The sequence below is a fragment of the Plecotus auritus genome (assembly GCF_963455305.1).
Source record: "Plecotus auritus genome assembly, chromosome: 1".
NCBI classification, from domain to species: domain Eukaryota; kingdom Metazoa; phylum Chordata; class Mammalia; order Chiroptera; family Vespertilionidae; genus Plecotus; species Plecotus auritus.
In genome coordinates this window covers 71,234,975-71,250,911 of record NC_137770.1, presented here as the reverse complement: position 1 = coordinate 71,250,911, position 15,937 = coordinate 71,234,975, and the positions used below count along the sequence as shown (strand labels likewise).

The following is a 15,937-nucleotide window of genomic DNA, read 5'->3' as shown; positions in this document are numbered from 1 at the left end:
GAAATATCTGTCTAATTTGGGAGAGAATGTGTAATCTAACAGGATTTTAGTTTTATATTTGGACACATTTTCAAATTTAGAATTCTGACAGCACAATAATTCAAATATATAAAAGAACTTTAAACACCTAATCAATAATTACAGTATGATAGGGGTCGGGGGGAAGAGGGTATGTTGGTCAAAGACTACAGACTTTCAGCTGTAAGGTGAATAACTTCTAGATATCTAACGTACAGTATAGTGATTTCAGTTAATAATACTCTATTATATACTTGAAAGTTTCTGAAAGAGTAGATCTAAAATGTTCTCACCACAAAAAGATGATAATTATGAGACATGATGCAAGTGTTAGCTAAGGCTATGGTGGTAATCATTTTGCAGTATATAAGTGTATCAACACATTGTAAACATTAAATTTATACAATGTTATATACCAACTAGAGGCCCAGTGCCTGGGTAGGGTCCCTAGACCTGGCTGGCGATCAGGCCGATCAGGGCCTTCTGGCTTCCGGCTGGGGCCTTCCTTCGTTCTGTGCCGCCCCCTGGTGGTCAGCGCACGTCATAGTGAGCGGTCGAACTCCCGAGGGGACAATTTGCATGTTAGATTTATTGATTACATTTCAATATTTATTACATTTCAATAAATCTGGGGCAAATAATTAAAATATTATTACTACTACAACATAACCCTGTCTTTAAAATGTCTGTAAAAAGCAGCCACAGCCACTGCACTATTTTCCTGGTCACTCTTCAGTGTCATGTCACCATTTAAGCGCCCTGACTACTTTTCTGTATTCCCCAAAGCGAGGTTCCAGTAACATCACTGTTTTTGGTGCTGCTTTGGTATTCTCCTACTTCCTATCTCTTACTTGCACACTGTATCTGCTCTATACTGCTAGTATGTCACACAACCTACCCAGCTTAGCCTTTCATTTTACAGACATTATAGAAACAGTGTCCCCAGTGACAACCGAATTTGCCATCACACTTAATGAAGGGTTTGCAGTCCACCAGTGTGCCAAGGCACAACAGTTGAAAAACACAGTCTTAAAATACTTCTCTTATCTAAATGCCTCATTTTGTAACCTTAATGAAGCCCCTTCTACTCTCTTGGGTTTTGTTGTTTTGTGTCTTATTTTTCAAATCCTGTATTCTCTTCATAATTCTATGTTGCTTCCATCTCCCATTGTAAGCAGAATTTTACCTAAGTTGCCAAGCCTCTTAATAAAGCTGAGAAAATCCAAGCCTCTTAAGAAAGCTGAGAATATCCCAGCCTCTTGAGAAAGTTCCCAAGGCCATACGCTCAGATGTACAGGAAGAACCTTGATTTTTATGTAACAAGCCTCATATATCTATACTAGAGAGCCCCAATGACCACTGTTTTACTCTCTATTCTATTCTATTCTATTCTATTCTATTCTATTCTATTCTATTCCATGGCTTGTTACCCTTCATCTTTCATTCAGCTGGAATCCAATTACTCTAGTTTTAACATCAAACTCTTATTCTCTAGACATCTGTAGTTTGTCAGAGATACAGTGGTCATATGTCCCAATTTTGCAAGAACAGTTTCAGTTTATGTGTGTAATCCAGTATAATAATTAATAGAGACCATAATCTAATAATTTATAGTCTAATTTATACGCTTGGAGGTCCTGGTCCAGACAATTATGTTTTCCTAGCCATACAACACATAGAAGGTGTTTCTTGTCTCCCACAGGGATAGCCAAGCAAGTACATACATAGATTGGGGAGCTTTATTTCTTCATGATTGCCATTATTGTCCAGTTTGCTTGGCCTGTAATAATTTAAACATAGTTTTCTAATTATTGTCATTTGACTGTAGAACTGATCATCACTGGGTTAACCTATGGAAATTAATCTCATATGTCTGTGCCTAGGTTCCTCTTTTGGCTGAAGTTTTTGGTATAGAGGGAAATATCTTCAGGCTTAAAATCAATGAAGAAACTCCCCTGAAGCCCAGGTATGAAGTCCCAGATGTCATCACAAGCAAACTAAGTACTGTAAGGTAAGCCAAGGATCAAGATATCTTGAGTACACCCTCACTGTGTTATTTTATCATATTTTGAGTAGTAGATTTTGTGTACACCTCATAGTTTGTCCATTCAAATCCACAATCACTTGCAGAGTTAGTTTCCATTTTGTAAATTATCCATTCTGTTTTCTCATCTACCATTTGATTCATCAACACTTATTAAAGAATAGAGCTGGAGCTTTTGATCCCTTCTTTCCTCACAAAGCAAACAGCTGATCAGCCAGACTTTGGGGAGCAAATAGAAGAAGAGCTATTTCATTTACTCACTCTGATTATCAGCAGGGCTCCAGAGATTTAATACACTAGCCAAACTCCCATACTTACAGTTAGATTGACTCACTTTTAATTAAGGGTAGTCCTAGAAGTGTAACATCTAATTGACTTAGAGGCAGAGATTAATTAATAATCAGTCTCTAGGTGAAATAAAATCTTTGGGGATTAAAGCATTTTCATATACCTGCAGAATCTTTATCACTTCTCTGCACACTTTCCAGTGATATCTCAACTTGGTTCTGCCTGTTGACTTCCGTTATTTTTTCATATTATTCCCCTAAAGGAATATAAGATTATGCCAGATGCTTTAATTTTCAATACATTATCATAGTTTTATGTAGATTATTTTTCCATGAAAAGTAATTTTTATTATTTCAATGAAAATAAAACATCAGTAGGTTATAAGGAGAAATTAATTCAGTTATGATAGAACCATCATAAATTTAAAATATGTCTATTCATTAAGCCACTACTATATGCCAATATTTAGAAAATGGGAATGAAAAAGAAACTGTTCTCAAGGCTTTGCAGTTTGGCAAATGATTGTATATGTAAGACATACACACACACACAAACACACACACACATATCCACTTGGCCATACTATATTATGTTTTACTATCCTGAAGGAATCATTTTACTAATAGATCATTTAACATTTTTATGTTTGTGTTCAAAAGTAAAATTGGTCTGTAGTTTTTTTGTTGTGTGTATATATTTCCTTTTTTAAGTTTATTGGGGTGACATTGACATTATTGGAGTTAATAAGATTATATGGGTTTCAAGTGTACAATTGTATGATATATCATCTGCACTAGTATATTTCACTGGGTGCCCACCACCCAAAGTCAAATCTTCTATCACCATATATTTGACTCCCTTAATCCTTACTGCCCTTTTTCCCCTTCCCTCTGGTAACCACCATATTGTTGTCTGTGGTGATAAGTTGTGTTTTTTTGTTTATCTTGTTTGTTTACTTGTAATTTTCAGTTTTATATTCCACATGAATGAAATCATTATTTTGCTTAGCTTAATATTCTCAAGATCTATCCATGTTGTCACAAATGGCAGTATTTCCTCTTTTCTTATGGTTGAGTAGTATTCCATTGTATATATGTACTATATCTCCTTTATCTAATCATCTATCAAAGGACACTTCAAAGTTTTCATGTCTTGGCCATCATGAATAGCGCTTCAGTGAGCATAGGTATGCATATATTTTTTTGAATAAATATTTTCAAATTTTTTGGGTAGACCCAGAAGAGGGGTTGCTGGGTCATATGATAACTATATTCTTAATTTTTTGAAGGCCCTCCATGCTGTTTTCCATAGTGGCCCTCAGTTTACATTCCCACTGCAGTGAATGAGGGTTCCTTTTTCTTCATAACCCCTCCAACACTTGTTATTATTTGCCTTGTTGATAATAATCATTCTAACAGTTGTGAGGTGATATTCATTGTAGTTTTGATTTGCACTTTCCTAATAGCAAGTGAAGTTAAGCATCTTTTCATATGTCTGTTGACCATTAATTTGTATGTTGTCTTCTTGGGAGAAGTGTTTGTTCAGGTCCTCTGCCCATTTTTTAATTGGTTTGTGTATTAAGTTGTATGAGTTCTTTATATATTTTGGATATTAAATCCTTGTCAAAGCTGTAGTTTTCTTTTTCTGTGCTGTCTTTGCCATGTTTGGGGGTCAGGGTGATAACAACTTTATGTAGGAAATATGGTATATTAGTTCTGCTTCTATTCCAATCTCTTTGTTAGAAGGCCTTTGGCTATTGCAGTAACTAGAGAGCTAAAAACTACATCTCTCCATTTCCCAGATTCCCATGTAGCTAGTTTCAGGTGTCAGTCAGGTTCCATCAATCACAAGCGTTTACAGGTATCTTGATTTCAGAACTGAGTTTCCCATTTTGCTGGTATGGATTTGGAAGATATAGAATGACTCTAAAGCTACACTGGTTAATGCAGTGGTTTCCTGATCTCTGGATTGCAGCCTTGGTGGCATGATCCTGGAGCCCCAGCAGTTGCCACAGTGACTTCTGATTACCCAACTTCCTGATTCTAGCTGAGGTGGAAGTTCCATTGGCCATATAGTTATGTAGTACTAGAGGCCCGGTGCATCAAATTTGTGCACAGGTAGGGTCCCTAGGCCTGGCCGACGATCAGGGCCAATCGGGGCCTTCCTTCCCCCAGTTACTGGCTGCCAGCTGGGGCCTCCCTTCATTCTGCACCACCCCCTGGTGGTCAGCGCACATCATAGCGGGCAGTCAAACTCCTGAGGAGACAATTTGCATATTAGCCTTTTATTATATAGGATTGTTCTAGAGGTCATTTCTAGATGCCCAGACAGGAACCTGCTACTTCAGCCCTTCCCATGATGTTGTAAGCTCCTAATTCTCCCATATGAAGCTATTTACTTTCTGCTTAAAATAGCCAGTTTCTGTTATCTACAGTTGAGTCTTGGTTGATATAGTCAGTGATATCAGCAGTGAGTAGAAGCAACAGATAATTAAGGATGGGAACATGAAGTTGGTTAGCTGATCTAGTTGGCTTTGAAGGCTGTGAAGACCTGATTTTCATTAGAGGATGAGATATTAGTGTTATTGGCTGAATTGTGTGCTCCCTGCCAAACTTATATGTTAAAACCCTCATCCTTGTATCTCACAATGTGACTTATTTAGATACTAGAGGCCCAGGCACGAATTCGTGCACCTTGAAAGGAACTGTGGGCCGCGAAGCTGCAGTGGGCACAGGGGCGAGTCTTGGCCCATCCTCTGCACCCCGGCCTGGCCCCTCCCGCCGTGGCCCCCAGACCCCTGTCTGCCTGAAGCCCTGCTCCCGCAACCGCTGATCCCACGTGCTGACAGCGCTGGCCCCGCTCACACTCGCTGACAGCGTGAAGTGATTGGGGCCAGCGCCAGCAGTGGATGCAAGCAGGTGCGAAAAGCAGCTGCCGGCCCCAATAGCCCCTCAGGAGCAGGGGGAGTTGGACAAGCCTTCAGGGGCAATCAGGGCCAGCGGGTGCGAGCAGGGCTGGTGCCGGCAGCAGGTGCAAGAGCCAGGCAGGACCGCAGCACGCAGGAGCAAAGAATTTTCAGTAACCACCAGAGGCTTGCCCTGATGACAGCGACTGGCACCCCGCCTTGGTCTGGCGCCCCCACTCACCTGCTGCACCATCCCACTGCAGCCTATGTCCACCATGTTCTGCGCTCTGCCACCTGCTACCAATGCCCCCATGTTCCGCATGCGCCCCCTGGTGGTCAGCGCACGTCATAGAGACTGGTTGTTCAGTTGTTCTGCTGTTTGGTCTATTTGCATATTAGGGTTTTATATAGAGAGAGTCTTTGAAGAAGTAACTAAGTTAAAATTGGGTCGTGAGGCGGGCCATAATCTAAATGACTAGTGTCCTTTAAGAAGAGGAGATTAGGACACAGCTAACACAGAGAAATGACCGTGTCAGGACAAAGCAAGATGATAGCCATTTGCACCAAGGAGAGAGGTCTCAGAAGAAACCAAAACTGCTGAGACTTTGATCTTAGACTTATAGCCTCCAGAATTGTGAGAAAATAAGTTTCTGTTGTTTAAGCCACCCAGTCTGTAGTTTTTTGTTAGTCAGCCCTAGCAAGCTAATACAACTAGTAATAAACTACATCATTCCATGGCAAAGTTACTTAAATTACTACCTATAGTAACCTGAAATAAAGTGACTATTGAAAACATAGCTATGGCAGACCAAGTGGTAGGACCATACAGAATTCAAAACTGTGAGGTGGCCTGGCTACCGTGAAGAGCTTAAGAAAGAAAACAGCAATTTCGAGGCTTTAAATTCTTAGCCTAAGGCATTGTCAGATACCTAATAAGTTTCTATAACAATCTAAAGTCTCTTATGTCTGGAGAAACCAAGATGGCGGCATAGGTAAACACCTAAACTGCTGCCTCGCACAACAATTTCAAAACTACAACTAAAAGACAGAACGGACACCATCCAGAACCACAGGAAAGCTGGCTGAGTGAAAATTCTACAACTAGAAGGAAAGAGGAAAGCTCACAGAGAATTGGAGGTACGGCAAAGGGGCTTTGTGCGCGCAGAGAGGAAGGGCGGCTGAGAGCCTGGCTGACTTTCTCTGGCGGAAGGGGGAAGGAAGCTTCCGACCGCACTGAACCCCAGTTCTGACAGCACTGAACCCCAGTTCCGGGCGAACCCTTGGGGACCCACGCTCTTACGGGGGGAGTCTGGACTCTAGGGCGGAGACTCGGGAGCCGGGGAAGGCGGAGGACTGAAAGTGCCCGCGCGCGCGCGCCAGTGCGCACAAAGGCTGCGGAAGTTGCCACAGGCTTTCCCTAGTGGAAGGGAGTCAGAGGATTCTGACTGCACTGAGCCCCAATTCTGACTGCAGTGAACCCCAGTTCCAGGCGAGCCCCTGGGGACCCACGCTCTTGTGGGGGAGTCTGGACTCTCGGGCGGAGACTCGGGAGCCGGGGAAGGCGGAGGACTGAAAGCGCACGTGCGCGTGCCAGTGCACACAAAGGCTGCGGAGGTTGCCACAGGCTTTCCCTAGTGAAAGGGAGTCAGAGGCTCCTGACGGCACTGAGCCCCAGTTTTGACCGCAGTGAACCCCAGTTCCAGGCGAGCCCCTGAGGACCAACGCTCTTGTGGGGGGAGTCTGGACTCTCAGTCGGAGACTCGAGCTGGGGAAGGCGGAGGACTGAAAGCGCACATGCGCGCAAAAGGCAAGGCTGACAGGAAGCCAAAACTGAGACTCCACCCCATCCAAGCTGAGCACAGAGGCTATTGCAATTTGGCAAGTCTAATCCTATAAGGCTGTCTCCAGCACCGAACTTCTCCCAGCATAGACACAGCTGATCCTTACAGCCAACTGGCCCGGAGGGTCAATTCTTCCCAGTGATACCAACAACAATAAAGACTTAATTACAACAAGGCTGTACACACAGTCCACAAAGGGGTGCACCAAGAGTGTCCACCTCAGGTTAACTGGGGAAGCAGACCCACTGGGCCATATTGGAAACCTAGCACAAATAACTACCTTACCAACTCAGGGAATCAGTGAAAATGCGGGGTCAAAGAATCAGATCACAAACGAAAGAAATGGAGGAAAACAAACGACTGGATATAGAATTCAAAACCACGGTTATAAGACTTTTTAAGAATATCCTAGAAAAGGCCGATAAATTTAACGAGACCCTCGAAGATATGAAAAAGGACCAACTAGAAATTAAACATACACTGACTGAAATAAAAAATATTATACAGAGACCCAAAAACAGACAAGAGGAACACAAAAATCAAGTCAAAGAATTGAAATACAAAGAAGCAAAAAACACTCAACCGAAAAAGCAAAAAGCAAAAAAAAAAATCCAAAAAGTTGAAGATAATGTAAGAAGACTCTGGGACAACTTCAAGCGTACCAACATCAGAATTATGGGGGTGCCAGAAGAAGAGAGAGAGCAAGATACTGAAAACCTATTTGAAGAAATAATGACCGAAAACTTCCCCCACCTGGTGAAAGAAATAGACTTACAAGTCCAGGAAGCCCACAGAACCCCAAACAAAAGGAATCCAAAGAGGACCACACCAAGACACATCATAATTAAAATGCCAAGAGCAAAAGACAAAGAAAGAATATTAAAAGCAGCAAGAGAAAAACAGTTAATTACCTACAAGGGAGCACCCATACGACTGTCAGCTGACTTCTCAACAGAAACTATGCAGGCCAGACGGGAGTGGCAAGAAATTTTCAATGTGATGAATAGCAAGAACCTACAACCAAGATTACTCTACCCAGCAAAGCTATCATTCAGAATTGAAGGGCAGATAAAGAGCTTCACAGATAAGAAAAAGGTGAAGGAGTTCATCACCACCAAACCAGTATTATATGAAATGCTGAAAGGTATTCTTAAAGAAGAGGAAGAAGAAAAAAGTAAAGATAAAAATTATGAACAACAAATACATATCTATCAACAAGCGAACCTAAAAATCAAGTGAATTAAAAACCTGAGGAGCAGAATAATCTGGTGAATATAATAGAATCAGGGGCATAGAAAGGGAGTGGACTGATAATTCTCAGGGGGAAAGGGGTATGGGGGGTTCATGAAGAGAATGGACAAAAATCATACACCTATGGATGAGGACAGTGGGGGGGAGGTAAGGTGGGGTGGGAAAGGGGTGGAGGGGAGCTATGGGGGGAAAAAGGAGAAATAATTGTAATAATCTGAATAAAGATTTATTTAAAAAAATAAAATAAAATAAAATAAAGTCTCTTATGTCTGTTGTAGCTACAAAGTCCTTGTAGCTAAAAATCAGATGCTGTTTGATTCCATGATTTTCTCAATTAGACCATAAAGTTGAATTCACAGTCTCATCAGGTCTGTGAATTTAGGGCATTAACTGGGAAAAGGTAGAACCCCTCAAAATTGAATATCAACATTTGAGAAGATTTGGATAATTCCGAATACAAACCTCAAAATTCCACTGTCTTCCATTTCAGCAGAAGCAGCTCTTTCTTCTGATAAAGCTAATCTTCCCTTGCTTGGACATCCTATGTTGACCTCACCTAAGATATGCCATGCAAGAGGATTCCAATGATCCTTGTGCCTCACCCTTACCTCCCTTCACTGCCTCCATACCTACTATCACAATCAGAGTCCAACATGCCTAGGGAGCCAAATACAGTCAAATCCAGGAGGAGAAGGTGTACACACCTAAAGAATTTTATGATTTTATATTGGCAAAAACATGGGAAATATACATGGAAATGATTTCTCAGGGATTCCTAGACCAAAAGAAGGAATATAATTTTAGCATCACACTAAATTTATTGACATGGGCACATGTACTAGAGAATCTAGATTTGATAAGGTAGCTAGAAGTGGTTCTAATTATTTGCTTGGTTGGTTACCTATAGTCTATATTCAGCTATATTGAAGTCTGCCGAATGAAGCTGAGATACCAGAAATTTCTTGGCACACTGTAGAAGAAATGATCCATAAGCTTAGGGATATAAAGATGTTGAAGTGGATATATCATTCATATATATGTATATACTAGGGGCCCAGTGCACAGATTGATGCACCTTGAAAGGAACTGTGGGCCGCGAGGCTGCGGTGGGCATGGGGCGGGTCTCAGTCCATCCTCTGCGCCTCCTGCCTGGCCCCTCCCGCTGCGGCCCCCAGTCCCCTGTCTGGCTGCAGCCCCGCTTCTGCTGCCACTCCCATGCACTGGTGGCGTGGGTCCTGCTTGCACCGCTGACGGAGCGGAGCAATTGGGGCCAGTGCTAGCAGCGGGTGTGAGCAGGGCCAGTGCTATCAATGGGTGTGGTTGCCCCTCAGGAGCAAGGGGGAGGTGGAGAAGCCCTCAGGAACGATCAGGGCCGGCAGCCACCACTTGCACCCGCTGACAGCGCCAAGCGATTGGGGCCGGCACCAGGCGCAGCAGCGGGTGTGAACAGGCCCGGCTCCAGCAGCAGGTGTGAGCGCCAGGCAGGACCGCAGCATGCGGGTGCAAAGAATTTTCAGTAACCACCAGAGGCTTGCCCCGATGACAGCGACCGGTGCCCTGCCCTGGTCTGGCAACTCAGCTCACCTGTTCCACCATCCCGCTGCAGCCGATACCCGCCATGTTCCACGCATGTCCCCTGGTGGTCAGCGCCCGTCATAGCGACCATTTGTTCAGTTGTTCTGCCATTTGGTCTATTTGCATATTAGCCTTTTATTATATAGGATGAATGAGCTGTTTGATACATATATATATATATATATATGTATGTATATATATGTGTGTGTGTGTGTGTGTATATACATATATCTCTCCTATCTAATAAAAGAGTAATATGCAAATTAACCATCACTCCACTATACCCACAAGCCACACCCACCAGCCAATCAGGAGCAAGTATGCAAATTAACCCAACCAAGATGGCTGCAGCCACAGAGGGAGCAGGAGGCTTGGGTTTCCCCGGCAATGGAGGAAGCCAAGCTTTCTGCACACCCTGGCAGGCCCAGGCCTCCACTCAAGGCTACAAAGTTTCAATTATAGAAGATAAATAAATCCCAGATGCCAGGGCCTCCGCTTGGATCGCCGGAGGGCATGGCCGGCCTGCAAACCACCACAGGCCCCGCGACCAGGCCGCCCCACGCCCCAAGGGAACCCCCACCCTGATCCGGGACACCCTTCAGGGCAAACCAGCTGACCCCACCCCCACCCGTGCACCAGGCCTCTATCCTATCTAATAAAAGAGTAATATGCAGACTGACCATCACTCCAACACACAAGATGGCTGCCCCCATGTGGTCAAAGATGGCTGCCCCCATGTGGACACAAGATGGCCGCCACAAGATGGCCAGCAAGGGAGGGCAGTTGGGGGTGATCTACCCTGCAGGGGAGGGCAGTTGTGGGGGACCAGGCTGGCAGAGGAGGGAAGTTGGGGGTGACCGGGCCTGCAGGGAAGGGCAGTTGGGGGAGACCCGGGCCTGCAGGGGAGAGCAGTTGAGGAGGGACCAGGCCTGCAGGGGAGGGCAGTTAGGGGTGACCAGACCTGCAGGGGAGGGCAGTTAGGGGCAAACAGGCTGTCAGGGGAGCAGTTAGGCATCAATCAGTCTGGCAGGGGAGCAGTTAGGCATCAATCAGTCTGGCAGGGGAGTGGTTAGGGGGTGATCAAGCTGGCAGGCAGAAGCAGTTAGGGGCAATCAGGAAGGCAGGCAGGCGAGTGGTTGAGAGCCAGCAGTCCCGGATTATGAGAGGGATGTCCGACTGCCTGTTTAGGCCCGATCCCGGTAGGCCCCAGATTGGAGAGGGTGCAGGCTGGGCTGAGGGACACACACCCCCCATGCATGAATTTCGTGCACCGGGCCTCTGGTATATATATATATACACACACATACATATATATCAAACAGCTCATCTAGCCCCTAATTCTGTTCTCCAAGAGGATCCAGAAGATACTCCCTTCATTGAGAAATATCTTGGTGATGGAACACTTGGAAAGCATTGTAGTGCGTGAACATCTTTTGCAAGCTAGAGATAATGGTGGGAAATAATGCCATTAAAATTGCCCTCTAATTTCAGTGGAGATGATGAGACTCATCATAGTAGCAGCTCTTAATTGTTAGAGACAAGGTGGACATGTTTCCATAATATGCAGCAGGGCTTTAATGGTTAAACATTCAGGGCAGAGAACAGTAATATCAAGGAGCCTGTTAAACTGAAACAGATGGACTGGCATCCTACTTGATGGAATAATCAAAAGAATTCTATTTATATTTATATTTGATGGACAGTAAGACAGAACCTCTCAAACAATTCCAAATAGAGTTAGTTTCCAGAACCCAAACATCTTGTTTGAGGTGGGAGGACTAGAATTTATGTAGAAGGATGTTGTAAGGACATAAAAAGAATAAACTATCTCTCCTAACCTTCCCTAAAGAGGTCTGTGACCATTTACCAAGGTGACTATATACCAGAGAAAAAAATATTTAAACCTTTGAGGGATTTTTAGTGCTGCCTTTGAGTTTACATAAATTCTGGGGATCCAAAACATCTTAAGAGTCTACCCATCAAACGGGGTGCTGAAAGGTGATAAACAAAATTTTGACCTGGTTCCATCTCCTGTGGACTCAGGGGGTCAATAATTCAATCTATGTCATTTTCTCAGTTTCTGAGTATGTGATTGGAATGAGAAGAAAAAGCAAAATGTTTAGATTCTATGTGCCAGTGTTTCTCTACTATCTGGATCATGGTAATAATGATGATACTAGTTAACACTATTTAGTGCTTATTATGTGCTAGGCACTGTGACAAATGCTTTACCTGCATGATATCATTTAATTCTCTCAAAAAAAAAAAAACCCTCTATTATTTTTTAAATCAATTTTTTATTTTTCAATTAGAATTGACATACATATTATATTAGTTTCTGGTGTACACCCCAGTTATTAGACATTATATAACTTACTAAATGATCATCCCAATAAATCTCATACCCATCTGACACCATACACAGTTATTAGAATACTAGAGGCCCAGTGCACAAAATTTGTGCACTCTGGGGGGGCTCTCTCAGACCAGCCTATGCCCTCTTGCAATCTGGGAGCCCTCAGGGGATGTCCCACTGATGGGTTTAGCCCACTCCCCACAAGATGTCAGTCAGACATCCTTAGTGCTGCCGCAGAAACAGGAGAGGCTCCCGCGGAAGCAGGTGGGAGAGGCTCCTGCCACCACCGCTGCACTCACCAGCCATGAGCCCGGCTTCTGGCTGAGCAGCGCTCCCCCTGTGGGAGTGCACTGACCACCAGGGGAGAGCTCCTGCATTGAGGGTCTTCCCCCTGGTGGTCAGTGCATGTCATAGCGACTGGTCATTCTGCGGTTTGGTCAATTTGCATATTAGCCTTTTATTATATAGGATTATTGCCTATACTAGAGGCCTGATAGATGAAATTCATGCAAGGGGCTTGGCCCTTGCAGCCACGGCAGCTGCCTCAGCCATTACAGCCCTGGCTTCATCTGGAAGGTTATCCGGAAGGGCATCCGGAAGGTCATTTAGCTCTCCGGTCTAATTAGCATATTACGCTTTTATTATTATAGATTCCCTATTCTGTGCATTCTCATAACTATTCTGTAACAACCAATTTGTACTTAATCCCTTCACCTTTTCACCCAACTTCCCTCCCATCTGGCAACCATCAAAAGTTCTCTATATCTATGAGTCTGTTTCTGCTCTGCTTATTTGTTTTTTAGATTCAACTGTTGATACATATGTATTTATTGCCATTTTATTGCTCATATTTTCAATCCTCATCTCCCTCCTTTCCCTCCCCACTCTATTCCCCCTTCTCCTCCTCCAAAAAGACCCTTTAACATTTCATGCTGGTTTGGTGGTGATAAACTCCTTTAGCTTTTTCTAGTCTGGGAAGCTCTTTATATGTCCTTCAATTCCAAATGATAGCTTTGCTGGGTAGTGTAATCTTGGTTATAGGTCGTTGCTTTTCATCATTTTGAATATTTCTTGCCACTCTCTTCTGGCCTACAAAGTTTCGGTTAAGAAATCAGCTGACAGTCTTATGGGAATTCCCTTGTAGCTAACTAACAGCTTTTCTCTTGCTGCTTTTAACATTCTCTCTTGCTCGACTGGTGTGGCTCAGTGGTTGAGCATCGACCTATGAACCAGAAGGTCATGCTTCAATTTCCAGTCAGGGCACAGACCCAGGTTGCAAGCTCAATCTCCAGTGGAGAGCATGTAAGAGGCAGCCAATCAATGATTCTCTCTCATCATGGATATCTCTCTCTCTCTCTCCCTCTCTCTTCTTCTCTCTCCCTCTCTCTCTTCCTATCTGAAATCAGTTTTTAAAAAAAGATTCTCTCTTTGCCTTGAACCTTTTACATTTTCATTATGATTGGTCTTGGTGTGAGCCTCTTTGGGTTCATCTTGTTTGGGACTCACTAAACTTCCTGGACTTGTATGTCTATTTCCTTCACCAAGTTGGGGAAGTTTTCTGTCATTTTTTCAAATAGGTTTTCAATTTTTTGCTCTGTCTCTTCTCTTTCCGGCACCCCTGCAATGCAAAATATTGGTACCTTTGAAGTTGTCCCAGAGGCTCCTTACACTATCCTCATTTTTTAAAATTCTTTTTCCTTTTTGCTGTTCTAATTGGGTGTTTTGTTTTGTTTTGCTTCCTTATATTCCAAATCACTGTTTTAATTCTCAGCTTCATCTACTCTACTGTTGATTCCCTATAAATTATTCTTCATTTCAATTGGTGTATCCTTCATTTCTGACTGGTTCTTTTTTATGTCCTTTTTTATGCTGTTGAAGTTCTAAGTTCATCTACTCTTCCCCTAAGTTCATTGAGCAGTGTTATAACAGGGTTTTGAACTCTGCATCTAATAGATTGCTTGTCTCTGTTTGGAGTTTTTTTTGTTTTGTTTTTGGAGCTTGGTTCTGTTTTTTTCATTTGGGACATGTTTCTTTGTCTCCTTATTTTGGCAGCCTCCCTGTGTTTGTTTCTGTATATTAGGTAGAGCTTCTATGTCTCCCAGGCTTGGTAGAGTGGCCTAATGCAGTAGGTTCCTGTAGGGTCCAGTGGCACAGCCTCCCCATTCACCTGAGTTGGGCACTCCAGGTGCATTCCCCCCACCCCTGTGTGGGCAGTGTACAATCTCCTGTTATAGTTGAGCCTTGATTACTGTTGGCATGTCAGTGGAAGGGATTTTCACCCCCAGGCCGATTGGCTGCAAGGACTGTCTGCAACCAATGTAGAGGTTCACCTGTACGGAGGCCCACCCCACAGAGCAGGACTTACTTACTACCTGGGACTCCAGAAGCTCTCTGTCTCACTCAGCCACAGTCCTGGCTGGTTCTTACAACCAGAAGTTATGGGGACTTCTCTTCCTGGCAGTGGAACCCTGGGCTTGTGAGCCTTGTGTGGGGCTGGAACCCTTCACTCCTCAGGGAGGACCTCTGCAGCCAAGATATCCCTCCTGATTTTTGTCCACCACATGTGGGTGTGGGATTAGCACATTCCACATCTCCGTCACTCCCACCAGTCTCTGTGTGGCTTCTTCTTTATATCCTTAGTTGTAGGACTCCATTTAGCTAGATTTCAGGTGGTTCTGAATGGTAGTTGTTCTGTAGTTGTATTTTTTATATCATGGGAGTATGCAAGTACCACGTTTATCTTGACTGGATCTATTTATTCTTGCTTTTACTATTTCCACAGTACAGATGAGGAAACTGAGAAGTAGAAAGATTAACTTGTCCAAAGTTAAATACCTATTGCATGGAGCTATCTTCAATCCAGGCTCTCTGACACCAAAGCCTATGCTCTCAGTTATGGCTCTCCATTGCCTTATCTATGCTATGTCACATGAATATTGGTTTACTAATTAATGAATTTGAATTGAGAAATATGTTGAGCCAAAACCTATAATAACTTGTTTTTCTATTCCTGCTTTGTTTTCTAGGCTGATTTCATGCTCAGGAGATACAGGCAGTCTCATATTGGCAGATGAAAAAGGAGATCTAAAGTGTCATATCACGGCAAACCCATTCAAAGTAGACTTGGTGTCTAAAGAAGAGGTTGTGATGAGCATAAACGCCCTGGGCCAATTGTATTTTGAGCATCTGCAGATTCCTCTCAAGCAAAGGTATTTTTGCACATTACTTGGCAACATAAAGAATTTAAGAAAACCTGATTGTGAATACCAGTTGTCTAAATCTATAATATATCAACACAGAAAATTGGTTTGCATTATTTTATGGAATATTGTTCTGAAATTTTTCATCTTTCACCTGTGCAGGTGAATGCAGGCTTAATGATAAGAATGATTTCCATACTTTTGCAAGCATAACACTCTTTTTTGTTGTTTGTTTGTTTGTTTTTCAGATTATTACAATTGTTTCTCCTTTTTCCCCCCATAGCTCCCCTCCACCCGGTTTCCACCCCACCTTCTGCCCTTACCTCCCCCCCACTGTCCTCATCCATAGGTGTATGATTTTTGTCCAGTCTCTTCATGAACCCCCCATACCCCTTTCCCCCTGAGAATTATCAGTCCACTCCCTTTCTATGCCCCTGATTCTATTATATTCACCAGATT

The 15,937-nt window shown here is 43.3% G+C and overlaps 1 protein-coding gene across 2 annotated transcripts in view; it reads left to right on the top strand.

The window, feature by feature from the left end:
- GANC (glucosidase alpha, neutral C) overlaps positions 1-15,937 on the top strand; it is a 94,031-nt gene that overhangs the window by 11,588 nt on the left and 66,506 nt on the right. For both annotated transcript variants that reach the window (XM_080645453.1, XM_080645454.1), the window contains 2 exons: positions 1,902-2,029; positions 15,305-15,487. In XM_080645453.1, coding sequence (XP_080501579.1) covers positions 1,902-2,029; positions 15,305-15,487 — 311 coding nt within the window. The remainder of the gene's footprint in view (positions 1-1,901; positions 2,030-15,304; positions 15,488-15,937) is intronic.